Source organism: Cryptomeria japonica, chromosome 7, assembly GCF_030272615.1.
Source record: "Cryptomeria japonica chromosome 7, Sugi_1.0, whole genome shotgun sequence".
Classification (NCBI taxonomy): Eukaryota; Viridiplantae; Streptophyta; class Pinopsida; order Cupressales; family Cupressaceae; genus Cryptomeria; species Cryptomeria japonica.
Window position 1 is genome coordinate 327,582,422 of NC_081411.1, and position 21,259 is coordinate 327,603,680.

At 39.4% G+C, this 21,259-nt stretch overlaps 1 protein-coding gene across 1 annotated transcript in view; it reads left to right on the forward strand.

Moving 5' to 3' along the window:
- LOC131057775 (alcohol dehydrogenase-like 6) overlaps positions 1-21,259 on the forward strand; it is a 114,749-nt gene that overhangs the window by 58,140 nt on the left and 35,350 nt on the right. The window contains exons 3-7 of the mRNA XM_057991945.2: positions 852-898; positions 1,031-1,353; positions 2,447-2,529; positions 2,680-2,755; positions 2,883-2,944. Coding sequence (XP_057847928.2) covers positions 852-898; positions 1,031-1,353; positions 2,447-2,529; positions 2,680-2,755; positions 2,883-2,944 — 591 coding nt within the window. The remainder of the gene's footprint in view (positions 1-851; positions 899-1,030; positions 1,354-2,446; positions 2,530-2,679; positions 2,756-2,882; positions 2,945-21,259) is intronic.

The window sequence follows — 21,259 nt, forward strand, 5'->3', positions numbered from 1 at the left end:
TACACATAGCCTAATCCTTAATCATTCTCTATTGCCTCTCATGAGGATAGGTTGGTTTTATTAGGGAAAGGTGGTCGTAATACCTCCCAAAATAGGTGAGCCCCAAGAGTTGGTATGGACGGATGTTCCTGAAACCCTTGGGCCTATTTGTGGAAAATGTTTTTCCTAGCACCCTAACAAGTAATTCCCCATCCTCACTTAGTGTTGATAATTAGGAAAGAAGTAAGGATTGGGGCTTTAGTATAGTAACTATCAATTGTATTATGAATGCTAATTTAGTGTTCTGATTTAAGGCATAATGATGTATGTTAATTATACAGGCAGCCTCTTAGTGGGGGACATTACAGAATGCATGTAGAAATAAAATTTACACACAGACTATGAGAAGAATACATTTATCAACAGTAGGATTTCTTTCAAAATGGAAATGGAAAACCAAGTGTAAGTGTGATAGATTGAGTACTTTTAATCGCTGTGGTCTTTGATCTTGTACATCATGTGACCTGAACTCTACTCCTTTGCATTCCTCAATAAATGGTTAGAGTATCTCATGAAAGTATAAAGCTCAATATGAATGATAGATGAGTCAAAAAGAATGGTCCTTGAAGTCTATGGGTTGTTGCATGAGCGCATTATGCTATTCTGATGTGGCATGTTGTATAATTATTGATTTGAATATATACTTGGCATTATAACGCGTAGGACTTATTCCTAAAGTGAGTTGTCAAATTTGACATTGTTCGTACTATATATTTGATACATGATGGTCCAAGTAAGAAAGGTGATTTATATTCCTGTTAATCTCCCTGCATGTCATTCTGGAGCCTAATTTTCCTCTTTTAATTTTTTAGGGGCACATTCCACTCTTCCCACGCATCTTTGGCCATGAGGCAACAGGGTTAGCAAATCTAACCCTACTCATATATTCTTGTTGATCATGGCCTTGTTTTCTCCTTATTGACACTGGTACTTATTCAAATACTATTCCAATATATCTGTTTTTGTGAACTAACCATGAATGAGATTGCAGGATTATTGAAAGTGTTGGAGAAGATGTAATCGATCTACATGAGGGTGATCATGTGCTTACCGTTTTTACTGGAGAATGCAAGGAGTGTATGCATTGTAAATCTGACAAAAGCAACATGTGTGAAACATTAAGAATGGAAAGAAAAGGTGTCATGCACAGTGATCAGAAAACCCGTTTTTCTATAAATGGCAAGCCAATTTATCACTTCTGTGCAGTTTCAAGCTTTAGCGAGTATACTGTTGTGCACTCTGGGTGCATTGTTAAATTGAGCTCAGATGTTCCCTTGGGAAAAATATGTGTGCTTGGCTGTGGTGTTGCAACAGGTACAAACTGATTAATCCTTTGCTGATAAGTTGATAACTATTTAGTTGAAATCAATATACAAAATATTTCTCTGGAATTGAGGATAATGGAACAGTGAATATAAAATCTCCTCAAAGAAATTGGAAAGCATGTTGTAAAGATGTAGGTTGCTTAGATGTGGACCTAAACAAACAGACTAAATTCTCTCTTGGAGATAGGTTAGTGTTCCTTTATAGATATCACCCCACAAATATTTTCCAGATTGCGATAAATACTTATGAGATCATTAGATCTGGCCAGTAAAATCCTGTCATTGATATAAGTATTCCATCTTTTAACAATTTGTGAGGGCTTCTGTAGAAAATAGGTATAAATGAGTTAATAACTTTATCATGTTATGTAATGGCAGAACTATTTACTTTTTAATATTTTATTAGCTTAGATTGCATGCAAAAGTTTGCATTACTACTAAATGAATTTTATTGTTCAACCATGAAAATGATTTTTGTCAAGCTATAGTGTCTTCTAATCTTATCTTCTTGTTTGTCTTCTAATCTTATTTTCTTGTTTTCCTAGTCTCTTTCCAAGGTGCTTTTACAATTGTCTCTTAACTTTGCTCAGGGCAGCCCAAGTCACCCTCTTGCATTAATCTAGCATATCACCTATAGATCATCAGAAAGCCTACTCATTTCTTTGTTTTATACTAAGAGGGTCTAAGAATATTTAATCACCTAGGCTTATTTGCAGTTTTCTTTTTCTAATTTTGCTATCATTCACAGTAAAGTACTGAAGATTAATTTATTTTGAAAGGATTTGCATGAATGAAACCATAAAATGGTTCATGATTTGGATTGCTGTATTAGATAAAAAATATTTTAAAGAAGCATAGCTGACAAGTATAAATTTTATGGAGATGAAACTTAAAGAGGGAACTAAGAAAGCAATACTTGGAAGGAGCTTTTCACAAGAAATAAAATAAACTGATTTGGAAATTAAATCATGCTTTATCTAAGGCTTTAAAATGTCACTGTCTCTGAAAGTTGTAAACATCTTATTATGAATTTTTGCACCGTATATCATCATAGATTACAAGCGAGTTTGTATTTTCTATAGGATTTGGAGCTGCCTGGAAAGTAGCTAATATTGAGACAGGGTCAACTGTTGTAATTTTTGGCCTTGGAACAGTAGGCTTATCTGTAAGTGCAAACTACAAAGAACCCAGATACAAAGGCTGTGAAATATATTTGATTTCAAATTAAAACATTCTAAAATTGTAAGGCTTTCTCAGTGCATTCTATTATTGGCCATTAAATACTTGGATTCTGTATTCTTGTTTTAACAAACAGGTGGCTCAAGGTGCAAAATTAAGAGGGGCATCTCGGATAATTGGTGTTGATATAAACCCTGAGAAACATGAAAGGGGTAAGGTTTTCTGTCTTATATATAATGCTTATCCACGTTTTTGTCTTATTTTTATATGATTGGTAGTTTGGAATTCAGAAAAAATATAGATTCTGAGTCTGTGCTGGGCATTATGTCCTTTGTGCAGGAAAGGCATTTGGCATCACTGAATTTATTAATCCCAATGACTACAAGCAACCAATTCAACAGGTTAGCTTCTAAAGAAGATGTTAATTTGGAGAGCAATCACTGAACACTCATATAATCAAGAAAAAATAGTGTTTCAATTTAAGATTAAAGACAGTTTCTCCACTCAACAGTAAGAACAAATCATAAAGTCAGAGATACTGGGGCTAGGTATCCTGGTATTGAATTAAGCTCAATAAACAAAAGCTGATGGTATGGCTAGAGGCATAGATGAAAAAATCTACAAAAAATCTTTTAACTCCCGATTTTTCACGAGTCATTGATGGCCATGATTTAATCTGGAAAAAAAACTCTTGGGCGAGTTTTTTGAAAAAAATCGGGGAGATTTATTGGAAAAAATTGCAAAAAATTGGGAGAAAACACAAAAGGAAGCTAACATGGAAGAAAATGGAGGAAATGAAACAGTAACAACCCTATTAACTTGGAGAAATAAAAGAAAAAGATTATGGGTCATATTCAACATGAAACCTGTCACTCTATGCTACCCAACTTAATGAGAACTATGTATCCTATGCAGAAAATCACTATGCTAACAGTCTACCCAATGCTAGCTTGATTATGCACTCTCAGAGCTCTACTCAAAACTGCCCTTTGAACTTCAGAATTGGTCATGCGATCAAATGTAACTGCTTAGGCATAGAAAGAAATCTGATTGCATGGGATCCCAATACTGAAACACACCACCCTGGCATTAATGCGCACCTATAACGAAATATAATTCAGGAGATAAAGATTGTGCAGTCATGAAATTTAAACTTTAAGGCCTTTCCACATTTACTCCAAAATATAATGCTGTCCCAGCATTCCACATTTGATAGGTCAGTAACTTCTAGCAAACAATCTTGTAAGCTTTCTTTTGTTAGAAGCCACTTGTTGACGTGCATTTTATGACTACCCCCAACACAGAATAAAGTTGCCCAACGGTCACTTTACTCTCTCTTGATCAAAGTTCAATTGTATGCTAAGATTACGATAAGTTCAGACAATTGACTCCAAGGTTCTGATTTGCAATTGATGTGACTCAGTTGGTTTGATGTGATATGCTGGTAATCCAAGGGGACTTACGCACACTTAAACAAGATTAAACAATTTTATGACTTTCAAGGACTTTGATCACGAATGATTTGTCAATAAGCTCTTTTTTAGGATTTTTTGATTTGAAAATGCTGAAAGTAGAATGAGAAAGGGTTTAGGGAATCTATACTAAATCTAAGAACAAAGGAGACAATGATTGCTTGAGTGAAACCAACCACACTTTGGTTCGCCAACTTCATACATCTACATAGAGGTGGTGCAATCTTCAAAGGTAGTGCAAGAGATTTTCATAACACCAATGAACACCTTCAAAGAACAATGTTCATCCGATGATCGAAGATAAACTTTCACATAAAATGGCTCAGACTAATCTTTCGCTGTTGATAACAATCAACTAGCAACAAAAGGTATGAGCAAAGATTTCACTACAAACATCATCAATCCCGTTCTTCTAAATGTTGGAAATAAATCTACTCTAAGTGAGGAAAGCAAGACCATGCAAGCTACAAAACAGGACAAGTATACACCATCAAAAGAACAATGTATTACAATTTACTGCTTCAATAGCCCTTCGCAACAATCTTAGACAATCTCTCCTCCCTTTACAAATGAGGGGATCATCCTTTTATATAGGCCTCAAGCCTTGATTACATGCAAACCCTAATTAGGGTTTTGACCCAAAAGATTCCACACACATGATGCAACAAGGTGGGAATAAACATTAAATGCCCATCATGCCCATTTACAATAAATTCTTTTCTGCCCAAAATGCTGTCCATTGTGCATCAAATGCACCAGTCTTCATCACATTTGCCTAGCATGCAATAAATATTCCACCATGCAAAATCGCCCATAATGTCATGAATGCTCCATCATCTCATAAATACGACGGCTACATGCAAAAAGATGCTCCACTGCTTTAGCATGCGTTGACCTAGCCGCCACTTGGTCAAACATTCCAGCCATGCATGCACCATTATGTCAAAAGATTCTCGTCCAGAAATGGAGAGCCATTATCTTGCTCATTAATAACATATGCAATGAACTTGGCGACAACGGCCTCCAATTCTCCTACGGAGACACTTGGCATGCTTTACATCTTGAATTCCATCAAAGCAATTTCTTCCTCGCACTTGGAGAACAACTTATCCCAATCCGCTGCCAATTCCCAAGTCCTCCGCATTGTGCTGGAGAATAAGGAAACATTGTCCAGATGTGCGTTGGAAAATGATTCCACAAATAAATACTCATGCAATCTGTCCCTAAGTCCACCGTCAACTCTTCTTCAACCACTCTTTTGGAAAATAGTGCCTCAACTGTCTTAAGGATTTCTCCTTCTACTTTTTGACTGAATCCCTCAAAGAAGATTTCCTGTTGAACCTTTCAAAATATTCCTTTCCAGTGTAGACGACATAAAACCACCGCAAGAAATCATAAACATCGTTCTCTTGGACAACTTTCATATCAATCAATGTCTGTCTGGGAATTTTCATTAACGCTCTGAGTCGCGGAATAGTTAAGTCCTGGTAAATGTGCACATCCTCCCATGAACTATCCACAACTTCCAGCCTGTTCAGGATTGCAAGAATTCTAGAGTGAAGGCGAGCCAAGTTCTCAATGAATCCTCCTGCTGAAGTGAAAACACCTTCCACCCACTCCATAGAGCATTGAGCTCTCTTCCTAATTTCTTCAACACCATCAACAGATTCCTTAGGAAGAGAGGAGGGAAGTACAAAAAATGGATCTTCTTCCTTGAGTAGATGTTTGAAGCTCTGCACATATTCACACAATACTCAATTTTCACTTTTCAGCCTCTTGCACTTCTTTTTCATCTTCTTCATTTTCTCCTTCATGGCCAAGGAAGATTCTTCAAAATCTTCCACTACCTGTGTTGTGGATGCATGCCCCAAATTAACTTCTCTAATCACGTATTCATCAGGCGTGATCTCATTTCTGTCTTTGTTTATTGTAGGCTTGGCCAAGTGCAAGGTTCTAGATCTAGATTCATCCCTTGTGATCTTTGAAAATTTCCTGGCTTCCTTTTTCTCTACTAGCTTGTCCATTCCACTCAAAAGTCTTTCTAACTCTTGTGTTGGATCTATCTCTTCTTCCAAATCCCTTCTCATCCTTTCTTTGAGCCAATCAGGAGCAACGGTTGGCTGATCATGAATTTTTGTATGCCCTTGATCTTGCGAAACTTCCTCTATGTCTCCAAAATTGTATTAATGAAAACATCCTAGCCTTGCTGTTCAGCGTTGGGAGGAATTTCTTGCCTTTGAATTTCTGACGGAACAGGTTTGTGAGAAGTGTTGGCGCTAAGCAAATCCTATGTTGAAACACTACCAAGAACATTATCTTGAGGTTGATTTCGTGGAATCTCCTGTGTAAACATTTCTACTTCCTGCAAACTAGAGGAATTGGCTGACGATCGCACCTCTTCCACCCTTGGCCTTTTCTGCTGAGGCTCTTCCGGCTAAACTTCTGGTTGCACTTCCGGTTGTGCATCTTTCCTCTTCCTTGTTCTGGACTTCTTAGGAACATCCATTTCTTTACTATGTCGAGCCCCTTTTTGTTGGATTTCTCCTTCTTCAGCTTGGGCTTGTGATGATCCTTCTGTGGCGTCACTATGGGAATCCAAGTTTCCCATCAGTTGGTAGCTTAAGTGAACATTTGCTTCTTTCAACGTCCTGATGTGCTGATCCACCCAATGTCTAGTAAATTACAAAATTGGCCTAGCCAAAACATCTAAATCATCAATTTCAGGTTCTGATCAATCTGGAGCCTAGATAGGTGCATCCTTCAACTTTTCAAATCCTAGCTGTATCATATCCCAATCTTTCTTCACCTGAATGATTTCACCATTCTGATCATTTCAAGGGGTAATTTGGAAAACATTCTTTTCTTGATCTCAGGATCATCGTTGGCATTTGCCCAAAAATCCTCCAAGTGAAATTTGTGCTTGAACTTCATTCCGGCGACCATCCTGATTTCGTTACATGGATCAAAGTAGGATGTGGTCGTATGGAATGTCAAGTGATAAAATGCGAATTCTTCCATAGACTTTTCAGCCGCTGCTAATGATGGACACAATTCAACATAGCGGCCTACGACAATAGGGAATTCAATGGACAACTTCTTCTTTTGAATCATGTCGTAAACTGTCAATTGTTTAGTAAGTGTTATCACAAAAGCTTGCACCCTTGCTGAACTATCAACTCAACAACCTCGTGAAACATGGAAACAACCTTGAAGTGTGGGACCTTGAGCAAGGGGGTTGAATCTCCAGAGAAGGCCGACTTCCTTCTCAATCCAGGTGGAGGTGTTGAACCAACTCAACACTTCAAAACTTACTCCTAAGCCTATCCTAACAACTTGCAGAGGTAAAGGGAAGAGAGAATTGTTTGAAATAAAAGGAGGTGATGCACCAAGAAGAGATTGTTCCTCTCCCTACCGGAAATGACGCAAAGAATCAACTAAAAAACCCAAGTGATGCACAAACTTCAGTTGTATGAGTGACCCCAATGTGTGTATGGAGGTTAGAATTCGCTGAATGCCAAGAGGGGAGAAGGTTTCCCACAAGTCACACTCATAAATAAGTTAACACAACATAAATGAGAGAAGAGCCACAAAACATACACCTATGATAAAGGTAAGGAAACATACATAGCACACATAAGTTTGAAGGAAGGCAAGAATGGTGATTTCAATTCATTATAAGGCCAATGGCCAAACGTACAATTGCATAAATGCAAAATAAATACAAGAGAAGCGAAAGAGTATATAATAGCTCAAACCAGCAGGGAGAGAACCAAGTTATCACCTATGATTAAGGAGAGATAGAAAGGGGGAGGCTTGCTGATCTTGCTTGTAGCTTCCTCCTCCTTGGGTTGCACCAAACTGGTGGAGACTACCTTTCTATTGACTGCTGCCTCATCACTTGACTGATCGATGTCCTTCAATGCCTCCTTAAGCAAATCCCTTTGAGATGGGATGGAAAGGGCCTCCCACATAGTGACGTTGAGGTTGGCCTTCTTCATCTGATCAACTATGTTGAAAGGAACACCAACTGATTTTAGAGACCCCTTGGAGGCTACAAGGTCTACGTTTGCTCTTTGGACGACTTGGGCCTCTTCCTGCCTCTTGCTCCCTTGCAAGGTATTTTGGCTTGTATCATGGACGACTATATTGGGCGTAGCTTGGGCTGATGTTGAAGGTGAGGCAGTCTCCATTGCTCTCTTCTTTGACCTTGTATATTGCAACATAGACTCACCATTTGTTTGGTTCAAACCATAGGATTCTGCCTCCTGCCAATTGACAAAGGTAGAGTCCCCTTGCAAGTAAGCCCGAGTGCTAACACTAGGCTGATTTGGATCATATTGCTCGCCATAAGTGGTCGGCTCATCCTGCACCACTAAGGCTTGGACAAACCCTCCATTTTGGCATGCGCCTTGGTTGTGTGGCTGATTGCATGGTTGACACCAATCCTGCTCTTGGGAGAGGTTATTTTGCATTGGAACTATCGCTTTTGAGTTGCTTGCACCTGTGGGGTTCACGCTATTCAAAGACCTGGCGTTACTCCATTGGTTTTGCCCTTGAAAGGGTGGCCTATTTTGTTGATAGTTTTGATTTTATGCCTGATAAGGTCTGCTATGCTGGGGTTGTTGCCTCTTTAGTGTCACCAACTCACTGCTAAAATTTTGCAATAGAGCCTTGACCTCGTGGAGCTCATTGGAGGATGTAGAGGGTGTGGATGATTGTCCTGTGGCTGCTATGGGGATAGGAGCCAAGGTGGGTTGTTGAGTAGGAGCTTCTGGGAAGAGAGGCATTGGAGGCCTTGGAGCTATCTTCCTAGCCTGAATCAAACAATTTTCTGCCCTTATGGCTATGTCATATGCACCTGGTAAAGAAGCTCCATCCATTGATTGTACCATGACAGCTATATCGTTGTTGAGAGCTCTAAGATAATACAAGAAGGCATGATTTGGAGATGGCTTCACTAGAGCAAGAATTCTATTCCATGTCTTATGGAATTTGAAATTGAAATCTCCCATGAACTCGTGGGGCGCCCTCTTGATCATAGTCAACTACTCCACAAGTGATAGGTGATCACTTTTGTCTTCGAAATGGTTGCACAACCTCTCCCCCAATTCATCCCAATTGGGAATGGAGCTAGACGACAACCCTCTATACCACTGCAAAGCTTTGCCTTCCAAAGATGTGGCTAAGAGTCTGACAGCAACATCATCCTGAGTGATATTATGGATGGAGCAGATGTTTGCAATGTCCTGAATGTGCTCAATAGGGGTAGTAGCTGTTTCACCAGTGAAGTATGGTATACTCTTCAACGCAGCCACTGGTATATCGTTCCATTGAGTCAAAATAAGGGGACTCCCCCCATTGAAGGTAACAAAAACCTGATTTCTTGCCATGTGAAACAATGGTGTCTATTGATATGAGTGGTGGGAGCCCTTGATAGTAATGGTCTTGTAAATGGAGGGGTAGAATGAGACCTGGGAGATGGAGTGTTTACAACCCTGACCTCCCTAACTGGTGATAATGAAAGTCTACCTCTCCGCCTTCTAGAGCCTGAAGATGAGAGTTCTTCGACCTGGAAACTACCTCTAGAGACGCTCTTGTATTAATTCTGGGCATGAATCCAGAGCTGCAACAAGTCATGAGCAAGCAGTGGACTCCTTGAGCAGAGACTTCCGAACCTCGAGGTTTGGGGGTTTCAGACTTAAGCACCTCGGAACCTGGGGGTTCTGGACCTTCGGAGTAGCAAACTTCGGAACCTGGGGGTTCCGGACTTCCGGAGTTGCGAACTTGCGATGACTTGGGAACGTGGGGGTTCCGGGGTCCCAGAGTTATGAACTTCGTATGAACAAGAACTGGACTTTGAGCAGAGTTGCCAAGTGCTTGAAAGGTGACTGCCTCTAAAGGCTGAAACACTAAGAATTAGCATTGAATCCTTAGCATGTATGTCGAACTAAGTCCCACCGGGCGTGCCAAAAACTGTTATCACAAAAGCTTGCACCCTTGCTGAGTTATCAACTAAACAACCTTGTGAAACATGGAAACAACCTCAAAGTGTGGGACCTTGCGCAGGGGGGTTGAATATTCGGAGAAGGCCGACTTCCTTCTCAATCCAGGTGCAGGTGTTGAACCAACTCAACACTTCAAAACTTACTCCAAGCCTATCCTAACAACTTGCAGAGTTAAAGGGAAGAGAGAATTGCTTGAAATAAAAGGAGGTGATGTACCAAGAAGAGATTGTTCTCTCCCTGCTGGTTTGAGTTATTCTATGCTCTTTCACTTCTCTTGTATTTATCTTGCATTTATGTAACTGTAAGTTTGGCCATTGGCCTTATAATGAATTGAAATCACCATTCTTGACTTCCTTCAAACTTATGTATGGTGTGTATGTTTCCTTACCTTCATCATAGGTGTATGTTTTGTGGCTCCTCTCATTTATGCTGTGTTAACTTATTTCTGAGTGTGACTTGTGGGAAACCTTCTCCCCTCTTGGCATTCAGTGAATTCTAATCTCCATACATGCATTGGGGTCACTCATACAACTGAAGTTTGTGCATCTCTTGGGTTTTTTAGTTGATTCTTTGTGTCATTTCGGGTAGGGAGAGGAACAATCTCTTCTTGGTGAATCACCTCCTTTTATTTCAAGCAATTCTCTTTTCCCTTTACCTCTGCAAGTTGTTAGGATAGGCTTAGGAGTAAGTTTTGAAGTGTTGAGTTGGTTCAACACCTGCACCTGGATTGAGAAGGAAGTCGGCCTTCTCTGAAGATTCAACCCCCTTGCGCAAGGTCCCACACTTCGGGGTTGTTTCCATGTTTCACAAGGTTGCTGAGTTGATAGCTCAGCAAGGGTGCAAGCTTTTGTGATAACAATAAGCTCCAACAATACCATTTTATCTGATGGATACCTTGGTAACTTGTGCGGCTGAAAGGAAAATCCTTGGGCTCAGATTTAAGTAAATCGTGGAAACTGAATGTACGAGGCTCCAAATTTCTGTATCAGTACTGTTGATGTGTGTTTTGTGACCACGGGCAACACAAAATAAAGTTTTCCAACGATCACTTTACTCTCTCTTGATCAAAGTCTAATTGTATGCTAAGATTGCGGTAAGTTCAAACAATTGACTCCAAGGTTCCGATTATGCAATGGACGTGACTTAGTTGGCTTGATGTGATATGCTGGTAATCCAAGGGGGCTTACGTTTGAATCATTCTTTCACTTCTTTGTTGTGGCTGGAACTTCATCATCAGATATAGCAATTCTGTGATGCCTTTTCTTCGAATGAATTGAACTGGAATGGACTGAAATTAAAGGGGAAAGGGTTAGAAGGATCTAGATCTACTCCTAAGGGCAGTGATATCAATAGATAATGCTCTAATGGACGAATTCTAAATAAACCAAATTTTGCTTCGCCAAGATTAACTACAACTCCACAAGAATTGGTGCAATCTTCCAAGGATGTTGAATGATTTTTACATCGGGAAAGTGCATTTGAATACCCAAAACGACGCAATCCAAATGACTATCCACAATCGAACTTAGCACAAATTTAGTGGCTCAGGCCAACTTTACACCGCAACTTATAATCAACAAGATGCAAAAAGCATGAACTGTGGAAATTCATTAAACACCATAACATTCTCCATTGAAATCAAAGCACTACTCTACTTCTATTCTAAGTGAGAAGGTGAAACCATGCAAGTTTTGGAAAATAACTTAAGTGGACACCATCAGAGAGCAATGTTTCACTGTTATTATCTCAAAAACTTATCGCAACAATTTCATACAAATCTCCCCCATTTACAAATGAAGGGGTCACCCCCTTATATAGGCATCCAACCACGATTACATGCAAACCCTAATTAGGGTTTGACCCAAAAGATTCCACACACATGATGCAACAAGGTGGGAATAAACATTAATGACCCACCATGCCCATTAACAATTGATTACATTTCTACCAAAAATAGTACCCATAAAGCATTAATTAACCATTACATTCAAAAAGTGCCAAAAGATCACCCATTGTGGAATAAATGCACCATCACCTCCAAATTCGTCCAATGTGCATTGAATGCACCATCACTTTTAGGAATATGGTAGCCACCATGCATTAATTATGCCACTAGTCGGTCAAGATGTCCACTAGCAATAAGTGTACCATCATGCTGCCTTGCACTCAATAGATTCTCGCCATGCAAATGGACCCTGCCATCATAGGAACTTTTAAAATGGAAATTTCCATTAGTTCCTTGAGTCATGTGTCATAACTTGGAATATTCTTTCTTTTCGTGTCGCCAACTCGCCAATCTTTCCATTTTGAATTTTGAAAGGATATTCAAAAGATTTACTTAGGATTTTGATTGTTTATCCACTTGGAAAGAAACCCTTGGAGAGAGAAAATTCCTGGAGAAATAAAATTTTATCCAGGAAGAATTTTCTTATTTTTGAATTCACCATGTCTTTGAGGAGATTTTTCATCAATTTTTAACATTTCCTATTTTTTAGGAATTTTTCTAAATATGAGTTTCGGGGTCCAGGAGAGAAAATTCTCTCCCTTGGCCAATTTTGTTATCGCCTTGAAATTTGGGCTAATTTTCATGCCTGAAAAGAGGATTTTTTGAAATTTATCCCAAGGGGATTTTCCTTTTCAATTTCATCCTTGACTCCTTCCTTGCCTTGGAATTTCTATCTTCAATCCATCCTTGGTTGTGGAATTTTGATGCTATGTGTTGATGTGTATTTTGTACACGACCAAACACAGAATAAAATACCTAAAGGTACCTTATCCTCTCTTGAGCAAAGTTTCCTGACTGCTGAAGATCTTGCCGAAGGATCAGTTTAGGCAACTCCAAGGTTCTTGTATGTAGGTTCTCTACTCGTGGATAAGCTCTTCGCGGTATGATGTGATTTTGCTGGAATCACAAGGGGACTTACACTCAATGACCTAAACGTCTGATTTGCTGGAATCACAAGTCCTATTAACTAACTGGAAGACAAACAAATGACAAAAGATGCAGGGTTCAGGACGTCTACTCTACTACCTAGAATGCGAGAAAATGGATGGATGACTAGGTGGAGTCCTACTGGGCTAGGTCTCACCATTAGGTTGAACAATTCAACGCCAACTCAGTGCGATCTTCTAAGGGATGCTTCCAATATGTTCAAATCGTACACCATCTGACAATGATCACCATTCAAGATAATGTATGAACAATAGACGTGTAACGACTTAATATTAAGCTCATTTTATGCCAGTTGACCACGCAGGGTGCACTTACCATCAGTAAGAGGCTAGTGGTATGGACTAGACAGATTCCACACAAGTGCATTCAACAATTTTCTTCACTCAATTTAATCATCTATCATAAAAAATGAAGATTCAACAAGAGACCATGCACATTGCAAAGAAACAACATATTCCACCATATCTTCAATGAAAAGAAGTCTTTACAATTAAGGCAACAATGTCTTGCCTTCTCTTCTTAATCTACTCTAATTGCTATTCTACTATTCTGGCCTCTATTACTAACTAATAACTATTAGCTATTATTGACTAACTATTGACTCACTATTAGCTACTATTCACCTACTATCAACTATTGACTAACTATTAGCCCTTATAAATGAGGAGCCAGGGCTTATATAGTGCCCTCCATACAATTCAATGGCTCAAATCAACTTAAGATCAATGGCCGAGATTTTACAATGAAAACCTTAATTAGGGTTTGTTACAACAAACTTAATTCTGACCAATGAAATAATTGCATTATTTGGACACATGTCTTCTCTGGAATATTTGACCAATGGATAGTCGGGGTAGGTACATCGAAGTTAGTGCCATCTTTGATGAGTCAGGTACATTGAATCTGGACATGCTGAAGTGGACCAACCCGACTGGAGGAGTGATGACTGGGATGCCACCTTGTCTGACACTTGTAACTTGGTAGATATTCAATTTGATGTTGCTGAGAAGCTAGCTTTAATTAACTCTTCTGAAACTGTTTGCTTCTTCAACGAACCCTTGCTTTAACTTCCTTTGTCTTTGATGTGCAGGATGGATGGTGTACCTTTCCTTAGAATGTTGGACTGGAAGAGGTCGTCCCTGATGATGCTGGACTGGAGAAGGTCGTCCTTGTTGATGCTGGCTTGGAGAAGGTCGTCCTTGTTGATGCTGGGCTGGAGAAAACCGTCCTTGATGATGCTGGGCTGGAGAAGGTCGTCCTTTTAACTGCAAGACAAACAAAAAGATGATTAAGGACAAATAATAAATTCATTTCAACATAGCATTTTATACCTTAAATCATCAACAAGAAGACATCAAAATTAAGTTTGTTCAAGAGTCTTTCCAGGGACAGGCCCTATAAGAATTTTGCCCTGGACCCTCTGGAAGGGTCAGGAGCGAATTTCCCTTTCTAGCCCAAAATCATAATTTTTTGAGACAACAATCAATTCAAGGACAATCTCAAGGGCATCCCTCACTTTGGTCTAGGCATGGCTTGGTACAAATTTTGGAGAAAATGATGGGTTTTAGGATTTTCGCTCTGGACCCTTTGGAAGGGTCAGGAGCGAAAATCTTGTTTTAGGCTTATTCCTCCATCATTTCAACTTGAATCCACCTTAAAAGGCAAGAAAACACTTCTCCTCACCCATCCAAGCTACAAAAACCCAAGTTTGACTTGACTTTGCTAGGAAAATAAGGGATTTTAGGAATTTCGCTTTGGACCCTTTGGAAGGGCCAGGAGCGAAAATCTCATTTGGCTTCAAAATTTGCATTCTTGGTGACCAAAATCCACTCCAAAGCAATCCAAATGACCTCTCTCACCCTTGTCCAGGTTTGACTTTGCTCAAATTTTGGAAGAAAAGATGGTTTTTAGATTTTCGCTCTGGACCCTTTGGAAGGGTCAGGAGCGAAAATCATTTTTAGGTTCAATTCCTTCATCTTTCATGGTTTCTAGCAACTTAAAGTCACTCTCAGGGGCAACTTCTCCTTGAATTTACCTTAGCCCACACTTGATCTAGCAAAAAATTGATAGCAAAGAGAGGTTTTGAGAAAATTCGCTCTAGACCCTTTGGAAGGGTCAAGAGCGAAAATCTCATTCTTTACCCAAAATCATCATTCTTTCAACTTGAAACTTCTTTGCAAGGTAGAATCTCATCTTTCATTGCCCTAGAAACAAGGTTTCATGTCTGTTGACGTGTATTTTGTACACAATCATACACAGAATAAAATACCTAAAGGCATCTTATCCTCTCTTGAGAAAATAGTCTCTAACTGCTGAAGATTCGCGTAAAGGATCAGTTAGGTAGACTCCAAGGTTCTTTTAGTGGGATCTCCACGTGTGGACAAGCTCCAGTGGTATGATGTGATTTGCTGGAATCACAAGGGGACTTACATTGAACTTCCGATCTGCTTTGCTGGACACAGGCTCTTACTAACTTAGATTAAAAAAAATGGAAAAAGGATAAGGGCGAAGAGAGGATCTAATCCTAATACTAAGAATGTAGGAGCAATGACTTGACCTTTTGATGAAACTCTAACTAGATCTTGTTTTGACATCAATGGAACATCTACACAAGACTAGTGCGATCTTCTAAGGGAGCTTTATGATGTTCAAATCATCACCGCAGGCATAGATACCATCCAAGTTGATGCATATCAATGAAGAAGCGACAAATTGAAATTGAGCTTAGGCTGAACGATTCCAGTTGACTACACAAGGCAAGTCTGCAATCAACAAACTGCTAGTAGTATGGATGTACGAATTCCACCATTAATCAATCACATTTCCTCCATTCATCTAATCATCTACCATCTAAGATTGAAGACTCAACAAGAAACCATGCAAATTGCAAGAAAACGACATATTTCACCATTACTTCAATGAAAATGGAGTTTGTTTACAATCAATGGCAACAATTTCTTGCCTTGTCTTCCTATTCTACTCTAATTGCTATTCTATCAATTATTTACAACTCTCTCTAATTCTATCTAAAAATCTCTCTTTACAAAATGAAATGCCTGGGCTTATATAGTGCCCACAATACAATTTGATGGCTTAGATCAATTCAAGATCAATGGCCAAGATTTTACAATGAAAACCCTAATTAGGGTTTGTTACAACCATTACATAACATTTAATGTTTGACCAATGATAAAATTGTATTGCTTGGACACATGTCCCTTTTAGAAAAAATCGACCAATGGATAGCTGGGGTAGGTACATCGGAGTTTGTGCCACCTTCCATGAGTTAAGTACATTGAATATGGACATGCTGAGATGGACTTCACTGATTGGAGAAATGATGACTAGGACGCCACCTCATTTGACACTTGGAACTTGGTAGATATTCAACTTGATGTTGTTGAGAAGCTTGCTTTAATTAATTCATCTGGAACTATTTTGCTTCTTCAACGAGCCCTTGTTCTAACTCCTTGCGTCCTTGATGTGCAGGATGATGTACCTCGCCTTGGAACGCTGGATTGGAAGAGGTCGCCCTTGTCTTGGCTTGATCGTCCTGGCGAAGACCGTCCTGGCGAAGACCGTCCTTGATCCGGCTTGATTTTCCTTGAAGAGACCTCCATTTGATGCCTACACAACATTTCAAAATTAGTAACATGATTTTGCAATACATAACATAAATTAGAGAGCAATTTTTAGGAAACTTAATGATAAGTCCTTTATTAATCATTTCCTAAAAAAGACTGAGCTAAGGCAAAACAAAATTCCAAAATTCAAAATTAAGGCAATGACAATCAAAATTCGAAATTAAAACAAGAGATCTTGCCATACCTTACTTGAGAGCTAACTCTAAAATGCAAAATGAATAAAATCGCCTAGGCAAAATTTGAAATAAGATGGTCTTGATGTGATCTTCAAAAGAACGTTCCTCTTATCAACTTCGCCACCCTTGATATGTCCTTGGCAAGTTCGTTCAAGTGAGATTAAGTTCGCACCACCTTTGGATAGATGTTTCGCCTTGGATAAAACTAGTGCCTTCTTTTGTTTTGAAATGAAATTCGCTCCTTCAAACACACTCGCACTCCCTTGATGATGTTTGCGCCTTCCTTGACAAGACCCGCACCTTGAAGATAATTTCGCCCTTCCTTTGTATGAAATTCGCTCCTCTTTTGCCTTCTCCAAGTTGCATATGAGAGATGATAAATGATGATGTGAAAATGAAATAAACACCTTCCTTTATAGGCGCTCACCTTCATATTGACCTTAGGCCGACTTTTTTGCAAAATATAGCAATTAAAACGATTTTTAAATAAATAATAAAGGCCGACCTTGACAAAATAAACCCAAGCGCTCCCTTTTGATTTTTATTAAATTAATAATTAATTATTAAATGCCTTTATTTTTAATTAATAAATTTCGATTTTTTACAAAGGCAAAAAATAATTAATAAATACATACCATGCGCTATTTAAATGCTTTTAATTAAATATCGATTTTTTTTCCAGCATTTAAATAAATTTAAAAAATGTTTGTTTAGTGCCCAAAAATGAAAAAGTGGGAAGATACGTACCTCATCGCCCTGGTCCCTGACTGAGGGACAGGAGCGATTTTGCTCTTGTGGGCCTCATTTCACTTCATCACCTTCGAAAATTATATTCAACGGATTCGCAATGCCTCCTTTCATTCATTCATGCCTTGAGATCGGTTGAAATTTGGCGAGAAAATCATCTACAACAAAAATCGCTCTGGTCCCTTCCTGAGGGACAGGAGCGAACTTAAGCATTTTGGTCCTTTGTTGACGTTTGATAATCTTCAATTTGTCTTCAACGGGTTCGATTGACCTCCTTTCTTGCCTTCGAACATAAAATTTGCTTGATCTTTGCCCAGATCGTACCTTATGAAGAACTTCGCTCTGGTCCTTCAGTGAGGGACAGGAGCGAATTTGACCCTCTAGGCAAAACTTCATCATTTCATTGTTTTTTGATCAAGTCTAGATGCTCTATCATGCTCATTTCGTCCTTCACCATGCCTTTGATGTCTCGATTCGTCCAAACAAGGTCAGGAATGGCTCAACTAAGCATTTTCGCTCTGGTCCCTTGGTGAGGGACACGAGCGATTCGCCTTGGTCCCTTGGAGAGGGACACGAGCGCATTTCGCTCTGGACCCTTGGAGAAGGACACGAGCTAAATTTGACTTTTCGCACTCTCAATCAGGACAATTTTAATGGAATATAACATTTAAGTATAAGTGACATTTCCTTCTATGTTTCTTCTTTCTTATACTTTAAGTTATATTCCATATATACTTTCAAGATGTTTGAGAGTGGTTTCAGACCTCCAGGAGTTATATTGCAAAATCTAGTTTTTGGAGGTTTTTTCAGTTTCCAGACTTAGTCAAATTCAGGATCAGGGCATTCCAGACTTAGCCAAATTTCAGGATCAGGGCATTCCAGACTTAGCCAAATTTCAGGATCAGGACCTCACTCAAGCCGGACTTGCTATCCTATGTGATCCCCTGGGCGACGCTTCAAGTTATATTCATTTGATAAAATGCACCTCTCTGGACCTTTTCACATCGTCAAGACGTTTAAAATCCTGCAAGGACAAAGCAAAATTGGATTTGTAGCTCCGGTCCTCCACTGAGGGACAGGAGCGATTTAGGCAATTAGCACTGTTATGGACGTCCCAAAAATCTTCAATTTATATTCAACGCATTTATCTCATGTTTTTCCTTGTTTTTGAACGTAAACTTGCCTTGACCTTTGTCTGGATTTTGCATAATGAAGGAAATCGCTCTGGTCCCTGGGAGAGGGACGAGAGCTACAAGGTACCTCGCCCTGGTCCCTTGGAGAGGGACAGGAGCGATATGGTCAATATAGGTCATTCTCCTTCGTTTTTGCATATCAAATTATATTCATTTGGCAAAGCATCTCCCTTTGGACGTCCTCAAATCATTAAGTCATCAAAATCTTGCAAGGACAAGGCGAAATTGAATTTGTAGCTCCGGTCCTTCACTGAGGGACAGGAGCGATCTTTCCCCTGGAGGCATTTCTGTGCTCATGAAAATCTTCAATTTATATTCAATGGAAAGATCTCGTCGTTCTCCATTATTTCAAACGTAAAATTTGTCTGGACTCTGCAGGGACGATGAGATATTTGAAATTGAGCTCCCGTCCTTCACTGAGGGACAGGAGCGATTTTGCTCCTACAGGCCAAAATAACAAGATTTTTCACATTTTAACACTTCACGAGGCGAAAACAAATCAATTCCAATGCCCAGGATCAAAATTCAAAAAAGTCAAAATTTGGTCAAAATATTCAATCAGACAAAAATTCATATTGACGGTCAACACTTAGACAAATTTAGACTCTGCGTCAACATTCCAATTGAAAATTAGACCATTCTGGCGAATTCATTGCATTCAAAATTTGCATTCTAGAAAAGGGAAAATCAAAAAGCTCCCAAAACTGACTGGATTTTGGTCCGAAAAGACGGTAATTAGAACCCTAAGGCTTGACCCTAAAACCAGACAACTAACAAACTAACAAAACCCTAGAAAAAGCAAAGCGAAAACGAGCAAAACGAGCAAAAAAACATGGGTCCCCATTTGCAATGGGGCGATGTGTGAAAACGTCACAACAATGTCCAAGAAAGATCAAAAAGTAGGTTTATAAGGAATTTCGCTCTGGACCCTTTGGAAGGGTCAGGAGCGAAATTTCGTTTCCTGGCTAGAATCCTTCATTTTCATAACTTCCAAACATTCTCAAACGCTAAATCATGCTCATTCTTCTTCTCATCATGTCTTGGTCATCAAGATTTGGCTAAACAAGGAAAGAAATGCCTCTTAGAGAGATTTTCGCTCTAGACCCTTTGGAAGGGTCAAGAGTGAAAATATTGACTTGGGCTAGATTCTTCATTTCTCCCTTTCAAAATGACCTCAAGAGGCAAAGACAAGTTATTTCTCTTCCATCCACGTCATAAAAAATCAAAACTTGATCTTCTTCATTGCAAAAATAAGAGCTTTTAGGAATTTCGCTCTCGACCCTTTGGAAGGGTCAGGAGCGAAATTTCCCTTTTGGTCCAAAATCCTTCATTTCTCAATGCTTTCAAACACTTCAAAGGCAACAAGAATGTCCATCCTTCCTTCCAAGATACCCTGCAAGTCAAAAATTAGTCAAACTTAGGAGGAAATGAGCTTTAAGAAGATTTTCGCTCTGGACCCTTTGGAAGGGTCAGGAGCGAAAATCTCATTCTAGGCTAGATTACTCACTTTTCAAACTTCAAACCACTTCAAGAAGCAAACTTAGATCATTTTCCACCTGAGGAAGAAGGTTTCAAGGTCAAACAAGGTAGCAAACGAAGTTTATGATGAATTTCGCTCTGGACCCTTTGGAAGGGTCAGGAGCGAAATTCTCCTTTAGGCCAAAATCTTGTTCTTCAAAATCAATCAAACTCCCTCTCAAGGCAAAAACATACCCATTCATCTCCCATCAAGCCAACGCCTAGCCAAAATAAGGAGGAAAACAAGAGTTATAAAGATTTTCGCTCTGGACCCTTTGGAAGGGTCAGGAGCAAAATTCCTAATCTGGCCAAGATCCTGACTTCATTTTCACATTTCTTCATTCAAACAAGCGTTTTTTCCTTCATTCAAGCCTGGGAATGCGTTAGTTCTAGGTTTTGGTCAAAGTAGAATGTCCTATGGAGAATTTTGCTCTGGACCCTTTGGAAGGGTCAGGAGCGAAATTCGCTTTGGACCCTTTGGAAGGGTCAGGAGCGAAATTTGACATTTTGGACTCTCCGTCAGGATCATTTTATGGAATATAACATTTAAGTATCTTATACTTTAAGTTATATCCCATATATACTTTTAGGATGTTTGAGAGTGGTTTCGGACCTCCAGGAGCTATATTGCAAAATCTAGTTTTTGGAGGATTCTTCACTTTTCCAGACTTAGTCAAATTTCAGGATCAGGACATTCCAGACTTAGCCAAATTTCAGGATCAGGACATTCCAGACTTAGCCAAATTTAAGGGCATTTGAAGATCAGGATGACATTTCAGACTTCATCACTCACCAACTCGACCTAGCTCGGACCTTCAAGAATGATACCCACTCACAAAGCAAGACACAATTAGCAATGAGAGCAAAACCAGGCCCTAAGGAAGACTCTCAAAGAAACCCTAATTCTGGGGCCCTGTGGACTCACCTTGGCTCAAGCAAAGCCTGTAATCCAACGATCCCCTCGACAGCACTCATCCTGCAAAGGCTAACAGACAAAACCCTAAAAGA